Source organism: Cnephaeus nilssonii, assembly GCF_951640355.1.
Source record: "Cnephaeus nilssonii genome assembly, chromosome: 16".
Taxonomy (NCBI): domain Eukaryota; kingdom Metazoa; phylum Chordata; class Mammalia; order Chiroptera; family Vespertilionidae; genus Cnephaeus; species Cnephaeus nilssonii.
The window spans coordinates 28,267,058-28,290,993 of record NC_137087.1 but is presented as its reverse complement, the minus strand read 5'-3'; the positions used below and the strand labels follow the sequence as shown (position 1 = coordinate 28,290,993).

The 23,936-nt window shown below is 39.4% G+C and overlaps 1 protein-coding gene across 17 annotated transcripts in view; it reads right to left on the bottom strand.

The window, feature by feature from the left end:
* ANK3 (ankyrin 3) overlaps positions 1–23,936 on the bottom strand; it is a 597,115-nt gene that overhangs the window by 141,763 nt on the left and 431,416 nt on the right. For all 17 annotated transcript variants that reach the window (XM_079793859.1, XM_079793850.1, XM_079793863.1 and 14 more), the window contains 3 exons: positions 15,551–15,649; positions 5,483–5,581; positions 86–283 (listed from right to left, as the gene is read on the bottom strand). In XM_079793859.1, coding sequence (XP_079649985.1) covers positions 86–283; positions 5,483–5,581; positions 15,551–15,649 — 396 coding nt within the window. The remainder of the gene's footprint in view (positions 1–85; positions 284–5,482; positions 5,582–15,550; positions 15,650–23,936) is intronic.

Below are 23,936 nucleotides of genomic sequence, written 5' to 3'. Positions count from 1 at the left end.
ACCTCCTCAAGAGCCATCCCTTCGCAGACAGAGGTAGCATGTCCTCAGCAAGACAACATCTCGACCTTTCGGCCGAGCCACTCACCAGGGCTTTGGCATTGGGGTTAGCTTTCTTGTCCAAGAGAACCTTGGCCACTTTGTAATGGCCGCAGTGGGCGGCCACGTGCAGGGCGGTCAGGTAGTCGTTGGTGACGTCGTCCACAGGCACGTTGTGCTGGAGGAGAAGCTGGACACAGTTCAAGTGATCCCCTTGAGTGGCCATGTGCAGCGGGGACAGTCCATTCTGGAACACACAAGAGAAGCAGAGTTTATTATGTTGCCTTTTAATAAAAAGTGTGCCAGACACAAAATACAGCACAGATGTGAACTGATTAAAAACTCTAGTTTTTCATACAGAAATACCTTCTAGTGTTTAAAAGGTTTTGACAACTGTTTTGAATTTTTAAAACTAGTCCTCTGAATTCTTATATCAATAGAAATCAACACATTTTCAAAGACAATTTCGTTTTCTGATTTAAAAAGTGTGAGTTGCACTAAAATCCATTATTCATTGCATTCCCAGTGAATTGGAATTCTTAATTTTCCAGACTGAAAAAGATAAAACAAAAGCAGGAACAGGCTGGTGTTTAGTAGGTTTTCATTTTGTCCTTACGAGTTGCTAATACTTGATATTGAATACTGTATTGATTCAGTGAATAAAAAGGCCTGCTTACCAGAACACATTTCATCTCATGTCAATGTAGAAAGGAACCTATTTTTTCATTTCCCATTAATCTGGCGCCCCCATGTGTCTATAATGAGGAAAGGCAAGGCAGTGACCAAGCCATTAACTGAAGCTTGCCTCAGTTAGTTTAAATCAACGGGGTTCAATGACACAGTTAATTATGTGCAATAGGAATGAGTCAGAAATTCACGTGAAGAGCTGAGAGAAACATGAATGGGTTCACAGGTAAATAAAATTTTAAAGAGATTAGAGTGGCACTTAGTATTCAGTATGTTTCCTAGTGAAGACAGAAACAAGGTATTACGTCATTCTGGAACTAACATAATATTGTACGTCAGCTGTACTTTAAAAATAAACAATTAAAAAGTTGCCAGTCTTTTCAAGCATGCTTCCTTTAAATATGTAGGCAAATTGGAGGAGCCTGGGAAATTCCTAGAGAATCCAATTATCAAGAAAGGCCCTGTTAATTACAGTAACATAATTTAACATATTTTAGGGGGGGGGGGGGGGAAGTGACAGCAACTTTAGTTTCCAAAAAAGTGGTCATCGGTAAACTTTGAAAATAATGGTATGTTAAGTATGCACTGATGAGCCAAGTATTCTGAATCCTCTAGGACAAGTTATTTTCCCTAATTTATCAACAATAACATAAAACGGAAGTTCAAGGTAAGAAAAAAATGCAAGCCTTTCTCTAGACACTCTCCTGGTATCATTCACTCACTGACATATATTTCAACTTCCTTGAAAGCAAGAGGTCCATGGGTCATAACTTCCCCATATTGGCCAGCAGAGAGCCTTGCATATATAGAAAAGAGCTCAATAAATATTTATGTAAATTTAAAAGGCTTCATACAATGTCAGGCAGGCAGGATACATCTATCTAAAAAATTCCCTGCACACATTTTGAACCAAAGTAGAAATTAAGGTGCAAAAAAGGATGGGAACATTTCTCATTTGCGATACTGCCATCCCGAACTGACCATATGCACTCTTTTACTTCCTGCCAAAACATACCTTTGCTTTATGTTTTGATACAGTCTTTGAGAAAACATGCAGTAAACAAAAATCACAAAATCTGAGAGAACAAGTGACTTAGGGAGAGTAGAAAAGGAAAGCAGTGTCAGTAAACGAAGGCAATTCTCTAACCACACACAAACTAATGCCACGTGAGTGGGTAGCATAGGTCACTGGGGAAAGACAAGAAGAAAGTAAAGGTCATTTGCCTTGTGGAGAGGGGTCTTATTACACATGGCACCTTCGTCAAGCTGAAAATACGGATCCATTGTGATGGGTTTTCTTAGCTCAGAAAGATGAGTCTTGAGGAATTAGACAGATGGTCTTACAGTTAGAAATGCATTTATTCACTTAATAGTCATTCAACAAATATTTACCAAAGGGCTACCATATATGTTAGGCACCTATTTAGGTGCTTGGGGTACCACACTTAATTAATCGAAGTTCTTGCTTTCATTTTAATGGAGAGAGAGAGAGAGAGAGAGAGAGAGAGAGAGAGAGAGAACAAACAAATAAACCCACGAAGAAAAGAAGGCCGCTGAGAAGAAATATGAGTTGAAAAAAACATGTGGAGACTGCAGTATCTGGGACAGGTTGAGGGAATTCAGTCTAAGAGAATAGGAAAGGAGAACAAACTTGGTGTATTTTAGGAAGTGAAACAAGGCTGAGGCTAGTTGTCTGGAAGATGGTAAGGAAACCGACAAGAGGAGATGAGGCAGAACGGTGGTCAAATTCTAGTAAGAGTTTATTTTTAGGACACGGGAAGCTAGCAGGTAAACGTGATAGATTAGACATAAGCGTTTATCCATCTTTTCCCAAATGCTCACTAAAAAGCATTAAAGGAATTTGAAAGGCAAAATCCATAAGGGCATGTACATGTGTGTGTGCACACCCACATACCCACAGAGGAAAGGAAACAAAAATAGATGGGTACTGTCTATACATTTGGGAATATGAAAAGAGGATGTAAGTGTGTTAACTTTTCCAGCAGAAGAAAGAAGGCTGAGACCTAAGTCCACGGAGGGGTATAATCAGTGGTGTGCTGATAAAGGTTTAACAGCAGCTCTTTGAAAAAGAAGGCCCTGATACGTAGGATCTGCCAATCCCCATGATGTCAAGACCTCAGCGACCAATTTCAAGCGATCAACACCAAGTTACTGGAGGCGGAGCTGGGACGAGATGTACACAGTAGGCTCAATGATCTGGCTCCAGCATGCTACTGGGTGTAATAAAGACAATGGATGTGCCTCTCTAATGCCCCAAAGGCAGGGGATGTGGATACACAGTACTCTCCAAAGATAAAAATGAGGCTTAATGCTGAGAAAGCAGGATTGGTTCCCCTGTGTGCAGAGCTGTCAGGTCTCCAGGCCCTTCCAACCCAGCAAAGCCAGATGCCTGCCCCATGCAGGAAGCCAGAAGGTTAGTCTCTGGAGAAAGTAAGCCAGAGAGCAGTGGTGAGCTCTGCACTGAGACCAGGTGCTCAGTACAGGTGCGGCCCGGTGTCTATAGTCAGACTGCCCGCTTCAAATTCTTGTTCGGCCACTAGCTGAGATGTCGTGAGGAAGCTACTTTATTTCTTTGGGTCTCAGTTTTCTAATCTATAAAAAGGGTATAATAGTAATATTAGGATCTGATAGAGCCATTGTGAGGAGGTACTATATTACGGAAAGTGCTTAGGAACCAGTATGCAGTAATCACTCTATATGTTATCATTGTTACCATTAACGTATGCACACAGGACAGGGACACTGGCAGCCCTTTTCCTTTTCCTCACGGTAAACCAACGATTTTCAACTGGTGTGCAGCATGAATTTTTAAAACATGCAATACCTGACTATGTAGCCAGGGGCACGGACCTCTTTCCCCTTAGACTGTCAAACCAAGACACGAGAATGGTCAACACAATTGCCATCCAGTGTGAATGGATCAAAATGATGTCCGACAGGAAAACAATATATTTTGTTTGTGCCACAGCATTTTAGTAATTAGTGTATGTGTGCAAGGAGATGAAAAAATTTGAAAATCGCTGCTGTAAATTACTCACACAGTGTACATATCAAAGGTTGGAGAATTCAGTCTCTCAAAAAACAGAACTTCCCAGAGAAAAAAACACCTTATCCTGACATTAGAGGACAGCTCCAACCTGCCACCCCCTAACGCACCTGCGTGGGAAACCCCCAACATGAAAGTGTGAGCCAAAGCCAACAAAGAGAAAATAAGACATCTGAGGAATTATGGACATATGAGAGGGAGGAAAATTACATTAAAGAGAAGTTACCTTAAAAAGGTAACATCAAATATTGTTTCCATAAAACAAGAACTGGATGCTTTAAGAAAAGAAGCTATTAGAGGATAAGAAATTGTTCTTGAATAGTAAAAGCATAGAAGGAAAAAACAAGGAGATTTCTCTGAAAAAAACAAAACAAAACAAAACAAACAAACACAATAACCAAAACACACACACACACAAAAAACAACAACAAAAAAACCCCAAATAGATAATGATACGAACAACAGGAGAAAAAAGATGATACAATGATTTTATTTGATTTGCATTGCTTTAATAAAATAAAAATTAATTTTAAAGAGAAAAACGGGAATTAATCAGGTTTTTAGGCACAGCGTTGACATGACATGGTTGGACAGTTCCTATGGCCACTCTGACTGCAAAATGGAAACTGGGTTGTAGAGAAGCAAGGAGGGAAATGGGGAAGCAGCAATGAAGCTATGACAACGGTTCAGCGAGAGATGCTGAGGCTCAGAAGACAGCGGTGGTGTGAAGACAGGCAGATATGGGCCATAGGAAAGGAAAAAGAACAGGTAGGTAGTTCAGGTGAAAGCACCCGAGAGACCCAGATGTCAGCACTACAATAAGAAATTGTGACTGTTTACTTCTGTAGGGTAACACCTCCAGAGCCTGCCAATCTAAACTCCGCATTTCAAATGAGTGATGGAACCCCATTGAGACCACCTCCACCCTGCCTATCTCCACTGGCGTGGGGAACACTGATTAGGGTGCAAACAGGAGTTGCATGTAATTTTTTTGTTTTGGTCAAGTTCAGAGATTAAGGCTCTTTATAAAGCTTCATAGAGCTTCCAAAAATCATTGTTTAATAAAAATACTGGTGACTATGAGGTAGTTCCAAAATTTATTTACAAATATTCCTTTTTTTCAAATACGGTCAAATGGTTTTACCATTAAAAAAAATCTAGAAGACACTTAGTAAAACATTTTTTTTTTTCCGGCAATCCACATGTGTTCTTTTCAGATATGTGAACTTTCCCTGTGGCACCAAGCAAGGTGCAAACTTTCCAAAGTTTCCATTCTTTATCGGTCAAATGACATCCTTGGCCTCGTTACTAGTCTGTGAACATTAATGAAATAAACCAAGAGGCTGACGAAAGAGAAGCCGGTACCACAGACTTTAGAGAATCTAGACCTTAAAATCTTTCCTTCCCCAACAAGCAACCACAGAGTAAAATCAAGCACTAAGTGCTCCTGATAAAAAGAAAACAAAAGCAACACACGCAAAATTGGCTTTGTGGCAGAACGTCTCTTACGAAAGGCTTCAGAAGCCAAAGCTGATTTTGAGGTTCTCCAGAGATTTGGTGAACATAGCCCCTCTAATTGCTGAGTGGAAACGATGGCATTTTCTGCTTAACTCAAAAGGCTGGGTGGAATAACGAGGAAAGGGATTCAAAGCTAAGTACAGTCGAATGCCCCGAAACCTACGAAGAAATTACCTTGGTTTTTGAAAGAATGGGGGCAGCTCGATCGAGCAGCATTTCCACCACCTGCTCATGGCCGCTCCTGGCTCCACAGTGCAGCGGCGTCAGGCCGTCCTGGTGAACAAAAGGCAGCATCTCCGGTTAGATTGGATGGGGCTTTGTATAAATGCAGACTATTCCTTCCAGACTCAGTGCAGCCTCCAACATGCTGTGGACCAGTGGGCTTCAAACCTTTACTGACACATCTGACACAATCATTGCATATTTTAACAAGCGCTAAGTTTTTTCCTAGGTTTAAGTGTTCACAAAGTGTGTAATTTCCCATATATTAGGACACTAGCTTTTAAAATATAACTGTCCCACTATTCTTGACTATCAAATGGAATCTAAATAGTATATGTAAATTGATATCCACCACTTAAAAATATACAAATAAACTTTGAAAATAGAAATTTGTATTAGCAACTTTACATTGGTATTTTTTCCTCTTACATTTTTATTTCTATACCACTTCCCCCACATAATTTTATCTTAATGTAATAAGATTTTATGCTTGAATGTTTTTTATTGATTACCATTTCATATTTCCCTGCCACGAAAATATAAATTTAAATTTAAAAAAGGTTTATAGACCTCCTGAGAACATAAGCTTTAAGTATCAAAAATAAATCTCCTGTTTGAAATGATCATTATAATGATTCAAACACAATTGATCAAAACATCAAAAACACATTACAAATTTTATGATTATTAAACAAGAGTAACAGTTTCTTAAAATGTCCTCTCTTTATGAGACATTTTTTCACAACTAATTCACAATCTGTCAATGCATATTATTGCTAAAATACTTTAGCATCAATATCCCAATTTTTGCTTTTATAAACGTTAGTGCTGAGAAATCTTGACTGCGTAAATAAGTAAATGAACTTTTGTTAGAACACTGCCACAAATTCTCTGAACGCCTTCTGAATTACATGCCCAAATCACTTAATAATCTTTCACCAAATATTTTTTAATGATACATCATAAGACAACTCCATCAGGTCCTTCATTTTTTAAAAATGTATTTTATTGATTTTTTTTTTTTTTTTTTTTACAGAGAGGAAGGGAGAGGGATAGAGTAAGGAACATCGATGAGAGAGAAACACTGATTCAGCTGCCTCCTGCACACTCCCTACTGGGGATGTGCCTGCAACCAAAGTATATGCCCTTGACCGGAATCGAACCTGGGACCCTTCAGTCCGCAGGCCGACGCTCTATCCACTGAGCCAAACCGGTTAGGGCCAGGTCCTTCATTTTTGTTTGTAGCGATAGGATTTACAACCATCCAATATGCAGAAGAAGATGTTAGCCAGTCATTATAGTCATGTAGTTCTTAACAGGACACCAATATTTTGTCCTCTTCCCTCTGTCCCCCTCACATTCCCTTCTTCACCCTCACAGGTGGTAGCACTCTGGGTGAGAGTTAGAAAGTTAGAACTTTCTATCATATGAGGAGGGAGATATTGTATTAAAGGCTAGGTGGGAAAGGATAATTAGTAGGGAGTTAAGGAAGTGGAAAGCGATTCACTTAAAACTATCTAAGTGGCCCTAAACCCTATGGAGAATTTTTCATAGCCCAGCTTATATATTCCCCAACTTGAAGATTCCTGTGGTTGACGACACCTACTGCAAGGAAAGCTGCATTTTTCTGAAATACATCAAAATGGGATTCACTGTATTCAAACCACTTCTGAGACTGTACGAGCAGTTCTTGAAAGTAAGCCTAATTATCTTAATGTATAATCAATCCTATTTCTAAAATACTAGCTAAATCTCAGAATTAAAACTCCTTAGATACTGAAATGTGAATCACGAACAGCACACAGCCCGATTTGAACATTCTTTGAGCATGTTTAAATACTCTGCCTTTATGAAATGATTGCTCTTGTATGCCAAAGTAAAGCAATATAACCATCTTCCAAGTTGGAAACAGCATTTTGCTAATAAAATAAAATTTGAGAACAAATAAAAAACACCAAGAAGTCCAATGTCTTCCCAGTAATGTAAACCTGAAAATATTTGAAGGAGAAATAACAGTAACCATATGCACCTTCCAACACACAGTAATATCTCACATTCTCTCAATGTGATTATCTTTTATGAACTTAAAGTTCAAATTTGTTTCTTTCATTTTTCTAACAAGTAGACCCTAAGTTGTGACAGAATATGTGCAGACATTTTCAAATTATGATCACACAGAAAAAATAACAATTTTAGCCAACTCACTTATCATTGAAAACAATCTCCCCCAAAGCGAAATGCTCCATTTGGCATTCAAAGTATATGGCAATCTAAGAGCAAAATCTATCCCAACGCCTTAGTTCTTTGAAATATACCGTTCCTTACAGACACATTTTGACTGATTTCACCTTTTAAAAACATTTCAATTATGGAAAACTTCAAACATATTTCAGAGTACATTAGACCGAACAGTGTAATGAGCTTTTATGTGTCTGGTTCTGTGTCAACAATATCTGCCTAATGATCAATTCTGATTTATATCCTGATCTCTTCTTCTTTCTTGTATTACTTTTGAAGCAAACACAAGTCATGGAATCATTTCATCCCCACAATCATCCCTGTATGGAAGGCATAATTTTCATTTTATAAATGAATACTCTGGGTTTCAAAGAGGTTAAATTATTCATCCAAGCCCTAGCTGGTTTGGCTCAGTGGCTAGAGCGTCGGCCTTCGGACCAAAGGGTCCCAATTTCAATTCTTGTCAAGGGCACGTACCTTGGTTGCAGGCTCCTCCTCAGGCCTGGAGCCTGGTCAGGGCTCATGCAGGAGGCAACCAATTGATGTGTCTCTTTCACATCAGTGTTTCTCTCTGTCTTTCCCTCTCTCTTCCACTCTTCCTAAAAATCAATGGAAAAATTTCCTCGGGTGAGGATTTAAAAAACAAACAAAAATTATTCATCCAAGGTCACACAATTCAGAACTAGGCCACTGGTGACTGAGGGACAGTCACAGGATGTCTTGGGAAGAGTTATTAAGATAAAGATGCTCCCTCTACTCAAACGCTTAGCTACTCTTAGCCTTCCTTTATCTACATTCTGAAGCTGCTGCCTTTGATCTTTGGTGTTTACTTCTTAAAAACTTGCAGATTCTAGAGACTCAGTTAGGAAAAGTGACCTTTTTCATCGGTACAGGAGCTGTGAAGTGCCATGGTCTTAGCTGTTGTTACTTTTATCACCTTGTTTCCATGATAAATTGGCTAGCTCTCCAAGACAAGTTCTTGGCTGAACTGCAAAGAGCTACCTGAAGCACAGCTCTTTCAACTGCAGCTTTAACTGCAGTTTTTTGAACAATGATTACAAGTGACTGATGCCTCTGGATCTTGCGCAAATGCCCCCTGGCACTTTTCAAAGGTGCGTGGCTCTTCAAATGGCCAGAACCCGGGCAGGAAAGAGGCCTCATCAGGAAGCTGTACGAGATGGCACGACTGCCTGACTCACAGGCAGTGCCGGCCTGGCTGTGGGACCTTCACAGGTCAGTGGAAAACTGGCATCTAGAGTTCATGTAAGATCTTTAATTAGCATCACTGTTTTCAGAGTCACGAAAATGGAGACAAGACCAGCTGATCCACAGTGAGACTGAAAAGTACCTGCCATTTAGTGATTCACACTTAATTCAGTTAAAAAAAAAAAAAAAAGGAAAATTAGGCTGGCACTGACTTTACTTAATACCTATTTTGGGGCATAATGAATATTTGAATTTTGAATTAATTTTTTGACATTGAAATAGGTGTGGCTTTTCATTCACTTTCCTGAAGCACTGTTCCGATTATGATACTGTGAGTTCTAAAGATCTTCAGTAACTATCACTCATGGCTCAGTGCCTCAGCCAAGTCTACATCCCTCAGGTTAGCCTTCAGTCTTCTAACATCAGCCATTGCTACACCTGGCCTCCCCATTCCCTTCACATCGACCCCAATTAAATTCTTTTATGCAGTGCCTAGCAAAAGCTTACCATTTTCTTGTCTTTCTGCTTTGCCCACACGACTTCCTGTACCTGGAAGGTTTCTTTCTACTTTCTCCAAGATCCAAATCCCTACTGTGTTAAAGTACCGTGTTTCTTTCAATCCTTTCCCAAAATGAGACATGGCCCTTCTACCTTCAGGACTTCCATCTTATTTTATCTGTCCCACTTTGGGGGAAACGGTAGCTTTTTACCTGGTATTTTAGTTATTTCTGGGCATGCTTCTGAGGACAAGGTGACTCGTTTGAGGGAGATTCAAATCTCAGGAGAAGGGAACTCAGTATCATGTCCATAAAAGCTGCTTCACAAAAGTGACTGAGTGGATGAATAAATGGAGCGAGTGAATAAGTGAATGTTTGGTCTAGTCTTTTAAAAATCTTTTCAGGTTAGTTGGTTAAAAATTCCTTTTCTTGCTATCCTTTTTCTTTAAGACTAGACTCACTTGATACTGCAGAAACATGATTAAAATAATGTCTTTTACCTTCCAGAAAAATAAAATTCTCAATAGATAAGTGACTTATAAATTGGAATTAGACTAAAGAATATGACTCAGTCTTCTTAGCTCTGACTGAGAGAAAGCCTGGCATGCGTGACTCAGTTGTTGAGTGTCACCTATGAACCAGGAGGTCACGGCTCAATTCCCTGTCAGGGCACATGCCCGGGTTGTGGGCTCGATCCCCAATGTGGGGCTTACAGGAGGCAGCCCATCAGTGATTCTCTCTCATCATTGATGTTTCTATCTATCCCTCTGAAATCAATAAACATATGTTAAAAAAGAAGGAAATCTTACCTTTAAAAAAAAAGAATAAGAGAAATATCAGAATATTTGCTGTAAATATTTTCCTCTTTTTAATTCAGCTTTAAAAAAAAGAGCTGCTGTGAATATTGTAGTACATTACAATATAGCAGTGAACTGGTTTACTTCTTTCCCTACAATTAGATAAATGCATTTGCTAATACAAAATAAGGATTCTTACTGGCTCCCAATTCCTAGAAATTTACAATTAATGTACAGAGTCACCTAGAATGGGTCCTGGGCCAAAAAGCAGTTCACCTGCACACAACAGCAGCCACCTCCAGCTCACAAATGCTTGACAAAGGCAATTCTCGGGGCTCAAGGGAGACTGCCTCAAGAAAGGCAGCATATGCCATTTGGACAGGAGACAAAGAGAGTTGCCATAGTAACGTTATGGGAGGGAAATGAAATTGCATGGAGTTAGTAATTTTTTTCCAATTCCCCTGATTTTTAAAGCACTAACATAATGAACGAGTATTCCCCTGGGCAGAATTCTGAGGCAAGGCAAACTGGCTGGGCCAGATCTCATATTTCATTTCGGTGACAGCAATCTTATTAGTGAGGGGGGAGCTGCACTTTCCCGGCTGGCCAAAATGCTCTCTTTTGTTAGCTTGTGAGCAAAATGTTGCACATCCGAAGGCCAAAAAGACATTCTTTCACATCTGGTTTTTCTGAAAAGCATGGAGCAGGGCATTAAGGCATCACACCTAGGAATACTGAAACTGGGAGATGTGCGTAACAGGTTGAGTTTGCTCAAAGCCCAAACTGAAATGACACAAATCTGTTACTCGGGAAATCCTGTCAAAAAGAGACATTTATTTTGATTTGTAGCCTCTAGTTTCCTTTCTTTTCTTTCTTCTAAGCAAAAACTCACTCTGGAGAAGAGAAAGGAAGTCAAGCAGAGAGAACTCTGTGGATATACACTTTTCTCTACTGTGGATGTAAAACAGGATGTGATATTTAATTGAAAACTAAAAACAAAGAAGAAACAGGTAGTGCTCCGGAGAAGAGAGTTATGATGACAACCAGACACATTAAGAGCATCAAGTACAGGCTAATAGCTGTTCTCACGTCTGTATCTTTCACTAAGAGTTCTGACTGTATTCCCCTTTTGTGCGTGTTGGGCGGTTAGAGATTTGGCCTAAGAGGAAGTGAAATGACATTTTTTGAAACACTCCTATTGTTACAGGTGCTCTGTTCTTGGGATATTACTGATTCTCTATACAACTCGTGAGAATGGCGTGTGAAATTCACTTATAGATGAGAAAGCTGCTCCAGAGGATTAATGTACTCACCCGAGGTCACATGCAAGTAAATGCTTGACATTAGACTTTAACCTCAGGCTTATCCTCCGTCAGAAGGACTGGATTCCTTCTACAGTACCAAGCAATTTCCTTTTCACATCAAAAATTAATTTTGGCCGTTTATATATAAAAGAGAGATATATCTTTCTAATTCCCTTCCTTTTTATCCTGCCATGCATTCTATATGTTTAATACTAAACTAAAATAAGGCAAAATCCTCCTGCTGTTCTTTCTGCTTGGAAAATCACAGCTTTCTCTCTGAGCCTAAAAAAAACCCTTATGCTATTTGTTGTGTCTTTTCCCATTCTCTTCATGTTTTTTTGTCTCTCCTTTCTAGTCTTCTTTTGGTTTGAGCATTATTTATTATTCTAATCATTGCATGATCATGTAGGCCACTAGCTATCTTCTACTTTGGATTTTTAACTAAATCTCTTTTTAGTGGTTGCCCTAGGGATTACAGCATTTATCCTTAACTTATCAGTGGATAAGGGTCTAAGGGTCTGCCTTTAATATATTATTCATTAGATTATTACATAATAATATATATTATATTGAAATAAGATTATACCACTTCATGTGTAATATGAGAATTTTGGAATATTATAATTGTATTTACACTATTAGTTTCATTTTGTGTGCTATATATATCAAATATTTTACTTCCAAAATATAAACCTAACAGATTGATATTTTTATTTATTTAAAAAAATATATATTTTCATTGATTTCAGAGAGAGGAAGAGAGAGAAAGAAACATCAATGATGCGAGAGAATAATTGTTTGGCTGCCTCCTGCACGCCCCACACTGGGGATTGAGCCCACCCTGGCATGTGCCCTGACTGGGAATTGAACCATGACCTCCTGGTTCATAGGTTGATGCTCAACCACTGAGCTACACAGGCTGGGCCTAAGGGTCTGCCTTTAAATGGAATTCTTTATTAGGTGTACAGCCCATGCAGGGAACAGAGCAAGAAAATTAGGTCCCTTAGACCAGTTGGAGAAAGATAAATATCAATGATCTCACTCATTTGTGGAATATAATGAACAACATAAACTGATGAACAAAAACAGATCTAGAGACAGAGAAGCATTGATCAGACCATCAAACCTTAGAGGGAAGGCAGGGGAAGGTGGGGGGAAGGAGGAGAGATCAACCAAAGGATTTGTATGCATGCTTATAAGCAAACCAATGGACAGATACACCAGGGGGGTGAGGGCATGAGTGGGGGTCGGGAGGTTGGGAGGGGGGCAATGGGAGGATAAGGACACATATGTAACACCTTAGTCAATAAAGAAAAACAAAAACAAAAACCAAGGTAGCTCCAACAGTAGCATGTACCTTGTAAGAGGTAGTTGGGTAGATAATATTTTCTCAAGAGCCACTGGACTGTGTTGGTAAAACACATATTGATGAAAATTTGTTGTCAGTTTTTAGGCTTGTCCCCAGGGCTTTCTGACATTTTAGCTGGCTCCCTCCCTCCCTTTCAAGCCCGACACATCCAGCCACTCCGTTATTTCAGCAAGAGACAAGGGAAGCTCTGATGAGGAGACCAAAGAATAGTTGACATATTTTGAGTATGTACTACACTTTCTCCCATATAGTCTGCCAGGAATTCAGTCTGCGCCTGGTCCCACCTTCACCCTACTTCACGCAGGACAGCAATAGAAGAATGATGGGCTTTTCCGTTCTCAGCTTCTCCAAGTCTCCCTCACACTCACGCGTCACTTACACAACACACGAGAAAAGCAAATCCAGTTTAAACCCATAGGAAGGAATCTACATCTTGTTTAAAAGAAGACAGCCTTTCAGAACCGGGAGGCAAAGTGGCACGGAAACCCGGTTGTGCCATCCATTTGCTTGTGCACATTATTTCATTTCTGATACGTTCTCTCAGAAGAGTGTTTTGTGTTTTTATCCTGGCCCTCCCCTAGGACACCATATGCCCCATCTTTATGCCCCAGAATTTCCTGTGTACCCTTTTCTCCTCTCTTTGTACCCAAAACAGCAAGTGTTTGATAAATGATTGAGAAGTGACTGACGATTGTATCAAGAGAGGATGAAATGAGGTGATTTCTGATCCACACATTTGCTAAAACCTCAGCTGGAAATCCAGATATGTCTCTTCAAGCTTCTCTTTCCCACTGACTGCATCCTCCCTCACTTCCCTTCTCAAAGATTCTCCCTATTTACAAACAATCCACTAGCTTCCGTGATATTCAACTGGCATTAAGCAAGGCCTCTCTTTCATTCCTTGCAGCCTCTTTAAACAGCCCACACTTAGCAGAAGACCCCCGGCATTTAAAGCAATGGTCTAGCATTTGTTATCTCCTGGCAATTGCTTCTTATTAAATGACACAAAGTCAGTTCAGTAAGATCTCTATTCAAGTTAAGGATTACAGCGTGTATCCTTAACTTATCAGTGGAGTGTAAATAATATATTATTCACTAGATTATATTACTACATAACAATATATATTTGATTGAAATTCAATTTACTTCCCCAGTCAGACAGGTCAACCCTCATCTTTCTTCACTCCTTTCTGGAAAGCTTATTTCTTTTAAAATATAGCCATAATTTTCAGGTTCAACAGTCATCAGGAAAAAGACGTTTGGGTCTCCTGCCAAATACCTACGGCTGTGCTACCTTAGGATCAGAATACAGGGGACGAACTTCCTACCAGTGCCATGAGGGCAGGGAAAGTGTCTGGTCTTGTTCCATCACCCCGCTACGTCTGGCCCAGGTAGGTGCTCAGTAATCATTTACTAGTTGAGGGAATAAATGTAGTGGCTAATAAATGATGTAGTCCATTTAGGAGCTACAGGAATCAAGTTCAGGTTACCAGGCCAGTTTTAGAAACATGAAGATCAGGATTCTTGAAGGAAGAAGCACAGGATTGTGGGAGGTACAATTACAAGACAGGGAAAGCTATCCAAAACTCCTATCTATGTGGATGTCTATGGCAAGACCACCTTTTGTTAACCTGGCTCCTGCTTGTACCTTGTAACAAATGCATGAAATGCTGAAAGAAATGCCTTGGTTAGAAGTTTAATGCGATTGGAGCTCTGAGATATACTAGCAATGGCTGGGATTTATTTCTGGATAAGTTTATACCACATAGTTTACAAACATTAGCTTGATCTTATGAAAATGCTGCATGGTAGCCATTAATTGTTCTTATTTGCAAGGAGAAATAACATGCAGACGGTTAAATATCCTACCTAAGTCAACTAGCTAAACCCAGGACCTGGGATTCAAGCTTGATTCGAAGTCTCAGTTATTTTCTCACTCACAATTATTTTAAAAAACAATGTAAAATTTACTTTAACCATTTTTAAGTATATAGTTCAGTAATGTTAGCTTTAGTCGCATTGCTGCATAACATCTCTAGAACTTTATCTTCTTGCAAAACTGAAACTATATACCCATTGATCAACAATTCCCCATTTTCTTGTTCCCCAGGCAACAACCATTCTACTATCAATTATACTCGGCATGTACCCAGGAGTGGAATTACTGGATCATGGGGTATTCTATTTTTAGTTTTTTAAGGAACCTCAATATGGTTTTCTATAGCAGCTGGACCATTTTACATTCCCATCAGCAGGGCACAAAGATAGAAAGGTTTGTTTTTAAATCAGGTTTAGCATCAAATTGACTGAATAGCTAAGCATGAGTGTCAAGTAGTGGTTAAATTCTTGACAATGTAACTCAACTAAAACTCTAGGCTTTAGACCTTAGATTCTGTAATTAAAACCATGCACCATTTAAACATGTATTAAAGATTTATAAATATGGATTATCATCCCATTTTAAGGAGAAAAAACTTAGCAGTCATTTTCCAAGAGACTACAACAAATGAACAAAAATAAAGCCAATATTGAACCAGTGCAAAGGTATTAGGAGATGTATTCCTACCTCCCGAAAATAAGGATAAGCATGTACATAAACTGACTCCTACCCTTGTTTTGGCATCGATTTTAGCTCCTCGATCAAGCAGTAGTTTTACCATGTTGGCATTTCCTCTTTTTGATGCAACGTGTAAAGGAGTGATGTCATTCTGTGGAAGAAGAGAGAAAAAAAATTACAGTTCGAATATCTTCAGTTTAACCAAAACATTGTTTCCTAAAACGCCCACAACCAGTCTTCATTCTTTTTCTTTTTATAAAAAACATGTTGAATAGTAGGCTTCCAATATTTCTTTCCGATAGTAATTGTCTTCAGAAGGAGACACCTTCCCACACCCATAAAAAGTCCCAGCCCATTCATTTTATTTACCTGAGGTGGTTGATGGATGAGATAATGATTTTCTTTTATTTAGGGGGGAGGCTCTGATATCCTGGACCTTTCAGTCAATGTGTTTTTCTACAAGTGTGTGAGATACATGTTGGCTAATGGGGGGCTGACCCGGAAGCAGCTCAGTCAGCCCAGGCTGGGTTAAAGCAGCATCACAGTCCTCAGCCTTCCTGGGCTGCCCTCAGCACAAACTGTATAGTCACAGGGCTTCCCATGCACACGGGGTTCACACGTGTTCACAGGCATTTGTTAGCAATATCACACAAAACTATGGTTTAAAAAAACACACAAACTGCTGTGGAGAAACAGCCATCATGTTAGGACAATCTGAAATTCCAATCATGATTTCGGAGCCATAGTTCTTCCTCTTTGCATCTGTACTGTACATAGTTCTTCCTCTTTGCATCTGTAGCTGTGGCTGTTTTCGAACTGCCAAGGAAGTTCGTGCACACAGTGAAAAGCATTCTGTGTTTCAGTTCCTGACAGCCGTGTGTAGCAGCAATATGGGTGTAAGAGCTGTTATTCACAAAAGTCAATTACAAGATACATGAACTGAGCCCAGAAGGGGTTATATTTTTGGTGTTTGATAGCAGATACAATATAATAGCTACCAGGTATTGATCATTTCCTATGTGTTAGGCACTGTGCAAAAACTCTACTACCTCATTTAATTCTCATAATCCTCACAATGTCATATACAACCTGAATTATAATGCCCATTTTACAGATCTAGAACCAGCTAGTAAAACCCAGATTCAAATGAAAACCTGACGCTTAAACTCAGGGTTTAAAAAAAAAATACACTTTATAATGAAAATGTTCAAACAGGCACAACATTTCAGAGAAAAGCATAAACAGCATCACCCCACTTCAATAATTATCAATCTTTTGCCAATATTATTTCTTCTGTATCCCCCATGATTTTTTTTCTGGCTGAAGGAGTTTAAGAAAAGAAAAAAAGTTTAGGAACCCTGTTATTTTATCCACAAAGACTACAATTTAATTATCTCTAACAGGTAAGGATGTCTTAAAAATCACAGTACCCTTATAACTAACAAATACAAATAACTTGATAACGCCAAGACCCTGTCAAACTTCAAATTCTCCCATCATCTCCAATTAATCTCAGCTGGGTTGTTCAAGTTAGAAGATGCACATCGAGGTTGAAGTGTCCCTTAGGTCTCTTTCAATCTCCAGGGGTGCCCTCCTCTACCTTCTTTTTCCCATATCCATATATTTACTGAAACAACAACAACAAAACAAAACAAAAAGAATGTAGAATTTCCTACATTCTGGATACGGTTGGTTGCATTCTCATGCACTATTATGTAGCATGTTCTTTTTGGCCTGTATTTTCAATAAACCTTTCCAATTCAATGCTTTTAGCCATTATACATTTTCCCATCTGAAGAACTCTCTATGTCCCATTATTCATAGATGCTAACGCATAAATCAATAATAATTCATTAAATGAAAGAAGCAGAAAGAAACATGAATAAAACCAATTTGTTTTGGTAACGCTGGTGGGAGTGGACGGGACGCATATCATTGCTCCAGACCAGGGAGAGCCACACTTTTTCTACAAAGGGCCACCAGAGAGCACATATTGGGCTTTGTAGGCCGAACAATCTTCATTGCAGCTACTCAGCTCTGCCCCTGTAGCACTAAAGCAGCCATACACAATATGCACCGAAATGAGTGGCTGTGTCCCAATACAGCTTTATTTAAGGAGCACTTCAGAGTTACAATTAAGCTGTAGACTAACCATCACCGAGAACCACCCAAGACTAGCTGAGCAGAATTCCTATCACTAAAGACACAAGGGAGGAGCCACACAGACAGGATGATACCATCATGTACCCTTGTGCGGCCTTCACAACCTCACACTACTTTGGACAGATGCTGTAGTCTCTCAGGTTCAAGTGGGTGGCCTGGTGGGTCAGCCTGTCACGCTGCCCTGTGCCCACTCAACAGCTAGTGAAGTCACAACCACGTGCTGGGTCTCCATGTTCAAACCAACTCATTGGGACTAATGCAGTGGTCGGCAAACTCAGTCAACAGAGCCAAATATCAACAGAACAACGATTGAAATTTCTTTTGAGAGCCAAATTTTTTAAACTTAAACTTCTTCTAATGCCACTTCTTCAAAATAGACTCGCCCAGGCCGTGGTATTTTGTGGAAGAGCCACACTCAAGGGGCCAAAGAGCCGCATGTGGCTCGCGAGCCGCAGTTTGCCGACCATTGGACTAATGAATACAGAGTGACCATTCGGAGGAACAAGCCTTATAAGCTAAATGGAATCATTCAGAAAGGGAATGTGTCTTTAACCATAAAGAATGCAGCCCAGTCCCATAGTGGCATGTATTGCTGCTGCGTTAAGCACTCAGGGTGGTTTAATGATTTGAAAGTCAACATGTTATTAAACATTAAGCCACCTCCACTTACGGTCACCAGCTTTCCAACATCCCCTGGGGTCCCTGCCTCTGCTGCTACACTGCCAGTGCACACGTAGAACATCCGAGAGAAACTGCTCATCTTCTCCAGTCCCGACAACAGAAACCCAGCCTATCGCAACCGCAGGAAACACGTATGGCCAGTTCACCACTGAGCTCTCGCCCAGCAGATGGGGAACAGCGCTGTGGCACGGCTTTCAGGTGGCGCTTGGCAATGGCAATGAAACTCACGTGAGCCATGGATGAGCACCAGGGAGCGCTCTACCTGGGAACCTCCATTTCTGCTGTGATCTTGCTCACTACGTTGCCTGCCATAGTTACCAAAAAACATTTGCGCACAAGAAGAAAGGTGATAAAAATAAGCAAGCTTTCACCGAATAGCCCTAAGAACGAAACTTTGCAAAATACAGCTGCAGTACGCTACCAAGCAGAAAACAAAATCCACTTTGAGAACAATCTTTAAAGTGTACATTAAGTGGCTCTCTCTCTCTCTCTCTCTCTCTCTCTCTCTCTCTCTCCCCCTCTCCCTTCCTCTCTCTGAAATCAATAAAAATATTAAAAAATAAAATAAAGATCAGTGGCCCGCTAACGCTTTATGGTCTTGACTGCAGAAGACAATGACCAATCTGCATGTCAGAGTCCTTTTAAGCTTCAGAATGATTTTCCTATCAATCTCCCATGGCATTGGAACATGTAAGTGATGGTGGGTAGTGTCTCTAGCTCATCTGTGTATAGTCAACAGCATTGGTAATAGAGTCCTAATTTGTATGTGGAAAAAAAACATTTTGTTACAAAAGCAGATGGTGGCCTGGGTTGGTAATTTGCTGACCCCTGCCCTAGACCTACCAGCTTACAATGGAAGATTTTAACAGTATGTAACAGGTTGCAGGAAATAACACTCTATGTTTTGCATAGTGAGTGCTTTGGTCCTCTTTGATGTGGACTGTATTTTGGTATGAATGAAAGCTGGCAGAAGCAGATAAACTTCCTTATGACTTGTTAATTGTCTTCCTTGTCTCTTTTGTCTGAGTGTAAGTGTGTGACACTCTAATGACCCAAGCAGCACAGTGGGCGAATTCTAGACCTGAGACAGGAGGTGGGGTGAGGGTTAGGTCTATGGGAAACGCAGTCTAACAGGAGGCTTACTGAGTACAGAGTGAGATATGACACAAACTCATCACTTCCCTGCGAGAGTCAAGGCTTACATACTATTTCCCCTTAAAATGTGCCCTTGCCTGGTTGAGCAGGACTTAACTAACTTTTACCACAAGTAGGCTAATTTTAGTGAGAGAAAGAACTCTATTTCTAATTTCGTTCTCTTCTTGTATTCGCAAATATTCATTTTCTCACATACTCTCTCACATGGAGGATGTGTAGATGTCAAAAGAGTATCTTGAATTTCGAACTCCCACAGTTTTCTACACCTCTCTGACCCTTCTTAGAGGAACATTTCACATTTCTGTAGCACTTAAAAAGTGCTGCAAAGGGCTTTACACGATGTAATTTCACTTTTTCTTCACAGCAAGCTATACCATTAACCTTACTTGACAGATACATAAACTGAGGAATAAAACTGGTCAGTAATTTGTGTATTTAAGAGACAGCTAATTGGAGGCAGAATCAGGATCAGAATTCAGTTCCAGCCTTTAGGTAGTGGTATTTTCATTCAGGGATCATAATGCTTCAGGCTGAAACTATTGCTTCTCATCTCTGTCAAATGGAGCTTCTGAATGAAATACATACTTCCGAATTCCTGAGTGGGGTGGTGACTGCTTCTGTCAATGAGGAGCAAATCTAAATGACAATGGTACCTCTAAACTTCTCAATAGGATATTTGTACTTTGATGCCTCAGTTAACCAGAAAAGTGGTTTATGCACAAGGCCCAGTGTTGCATTTTCATTATACAAGTGAGCAACAGAATTATGGAATCCCGCAGATCACAAGAGCCCAATGATGTTTGAGACTGAAAGTCTTGTTTAGTAGAACCCTCAATTGCATTGGTGAAATGTAAGTTTGTACGTGCTTTCTGGGATGCAATTTGGCAGTACATAGAAGAGCCTTGAAATCTACAACCACTGATACAAAGCGGAGGTTGACTGCCGTGGTAGAAAGGGCAGAAATGCTAAGAGAGACATAGCCCTGAGGCCTAGGCACCCTTCCTAAGACCGGAGCAGAGGCAGAATGAGAGACCCTCAGCCCCAGCACAAGCCTAACAGGAGTAGCAAGCAACGGTAGCCAACTGGTGAGGGCAGGCAGGAGCTTGGCAACAGATGTTCTCTGTGTAACAGCTATGCAGGGAAAGCTGAGGTGGAGCACTAATCCCACCGCCCCCTCTACTAGTCCCCTAAGCATAAGGCAATGACAGCCCCCCTAGAGAGGAATTTAAAACCTGTGATGCACTCAAACAAAAAGTAAATTCAGTTCAACTCTTGATTAAACTGGCTCAACCTGCCACATTTGCAGCCTGATAGAAGACAAGGTATGCCTATTTCCAGACCAAGGTACTATTTACCTCATTCTCTCCTGTTCTGGACATAATATTCAGTATTCTAACTAGTGGGACCGGTGAACAACATGCATCAAAAGTTAGGGAGAGCCAAATGGAAACACTTGATAAGAAAACCCACAATATTGGAAATGAATTCCTTTGATGGACTCATCAGCAGACTTCACATAACTGAGGAAAGAACCAGTGAACTTAAAGATACATCCATAAATGATCCAAATGAGATGCATGGAGAGAAAAAAAAAAGAGTGAAAAAGAAAGGAGTGTCCAAGAGCCACAGGACAATATAAAACAACTGAATGGAATCACAAAAGGAGAAGGAAGAGAGAATTTGGCAAATGAAATATGTGAAGAGATAATGGTCAAGAATTATCTCAGAATAATGACATACTCCATAACCAAACACGTCAATCAAATTGCTCAAAATGAAAGATAAAGAAAAAATCTTGAAGATAACCAAAGGAAAAAGGACATATTTCTTGTAGAGAAAAAGATAATACTGTAATTACAGGAGACCGCTTGTCAGAAATTATGCAATCCTGAAAACAAAAAAGTGACATCTTTCTGTACTGAATATAAACAAATGTCAAATGAGAATTCTATTCCCAGCAAAAATATCTTTTAAAACATTGAGAAATAAAAATATTTTAAGATAAACAAAAGCTAAGCAAATTCATTACTAGCAGTCCTGCAATAAAAAATGTTAAAGGACTTTCTGTAGGCAGTAGGAATATGATACAAGACAGAAACTGAGATCTACACAAAGAAATATAGAAATAAATGAAGGTAACTCTTATAAGGTAAATATAAGAGTTAATTGATTGTCTAAAGTAGTAAATTATGGGGTTTACAATATATGCAAAAGTAAAATGTAAGATGCCAACTGCACATAGGTGGCAGAGGAGAATTACAACTCAGGCTCTCACACTAGGTAAAGTGATACAACATTAGAAGGTAGACTGTGATAACTTAATAACCTAGGAAATATATATATTAAGTAAAAATTAAGACATAAAAGAACATGAAAACCATGCTCTTATTTTTGTACATAAGTATGTGTATAGATACATTCTAAAAAGGCTGAAGAGTTAGATGTTGATCCAAATGTTAACAATTTATCTCTTGGTGGAGATTACAGATGATTTTTTTTGCTTCTTCATGCTATTCTTTTCTTTTCTCTTCCCTTTTCCTTTTCTTTATTAAGGTATTACAAATGTGTCCTTATTCCCCCATTGCCCGCCCCACCCCCCAGTCCTACCCTTACCCTTTGTTGTCTGCGTCCATCCCTTATGCTTATATGCATGCATACAAGTCCTTTGGTTGATCTCTTCCCTTTACCACCACCCTCCCCTACCTTCCCTATGAGGTTTGAGCATCTGATTGATGCTTCTCTGCCTCTAGATCTGTTTTTGTTCATTAGTTTGTGTTTTTCATTATAATCCACAAATGAGATCATGTGATAATTATCTTTCTCTGACTGACTTATTTCACTTAGCATAATGCTCTCCAGCTCCATCCATGCTGTTGCAAATGGTAGGAGTTCCTTCCTTTTTACAGCAGCTTAGTATTCCATTGTGCAGATGTGTGTATATTTGTGTAAAGTATGCTGAAAACAGTGACTGTATTTCTTTTTTATTATTACCTACTTTGTAGCCCACCACCACCACCATCACCACCACCTCTGTCCCAGTTCCCAACATTTGCATTCTTCACTCTGACAACCATGGAAGGCTTTACCTCCTTATTAAGTTGCCTGGTATTTGAACTTGAAGTAATTTTTTAAGTTTGAAGATATCTCAAAGGTAAATATATATTACTAATTTTTCCCCATTAATATAGAAAATTAAGTAAGTCTAGAGTTAAAGATCTATATGTTCCTTCTAAAAAGAGACCTGAATTAAAACTTGGATAAAAACAAAGTCAACCTGGCGTTTTGAAGCTAACCTGGATTTAGTGAAAACAAAAGTAAATACTACTCTAATTGGGTATAAATCAGCTTTGAATATAATATTTTTTTCTTGTACCAAAGACATAATATTCACTGTAATGGGGTACATTAGCATTTTGGAATTCATTCAGTCTAATTACCTATTTTATAGAGAAGGAAGAGACCAGGCAGATTAAGTGACTGCCCGGAGTCCCAGGGCTTGAAGCTGGGCCAGGACCCTGGGGTTCCCAGTTCCCAGGCATTGCCCCTTCCATTTCACTAAGCTCATTTGGGCTTATTTAAAAATCACTGTTTTCAAGTCAGACAGAGAAAGACAAATGCCAGAGGATTTCACTTAATATGTGGAATCTAAAAAAACAAAATAAACAAACAAGCAGAACAGAAACAGACTCATAGATACAGAGAATACTTTGACGGTTGCCAGATGGGACAGGGGTTAGTGGGATGGGTGAAAAAGGCGAAGGGATTGAGAAGTACAAACTGGTAGTTACAGAACAGCCACAGGGATGTAAAGTACAGCACAGGGAATATAGGCAATAATATCGTGATAACTATATGGTGTCAGATGGGTACTAGATTTATCGGGGTGATCACTTCGTAAGTTATATAAATGTCTAATCACGGGGTTGTACACCTGAAACTAATACAATATTGTATGTCAACTGTAATTTAAAAAGAAAACAAGAAAAAATCATATTTTTATCTCTAGCACAATAACTCCTTATTTCATTTAACTTACCCATTAAACTATTCAATTTAATATTTACTCTAAAAAACTTAAAGTGAACATCTGATTAGCCAGTCCCTCCCTTCCTTTCTCTAGTATTTACTTCTCCTCAACCCTTTTTCAAAGATGGCAGATAAAGACAAAAAAGCAATCACATATGTACACACATATGTATATTTTCCAAACAACAATAAAAATTGGCTCCAGAAATATTATATAAAACATTAACAAGATTTGGATATTCAGAATTTTGACTGAACAAAATCATAGTGCTCAGCAGGTTTAATTCTCTCAAATTTCCAGGCCAATAACCTAATCAAGTGCTTAGAACAACATGGGTCACTGCTGTGTCCCCTAAAGCGAGGATTTGTGTTCTCACTATAGTTTCTCTTCTAGCCTTTTTTTTTTTCCTTCC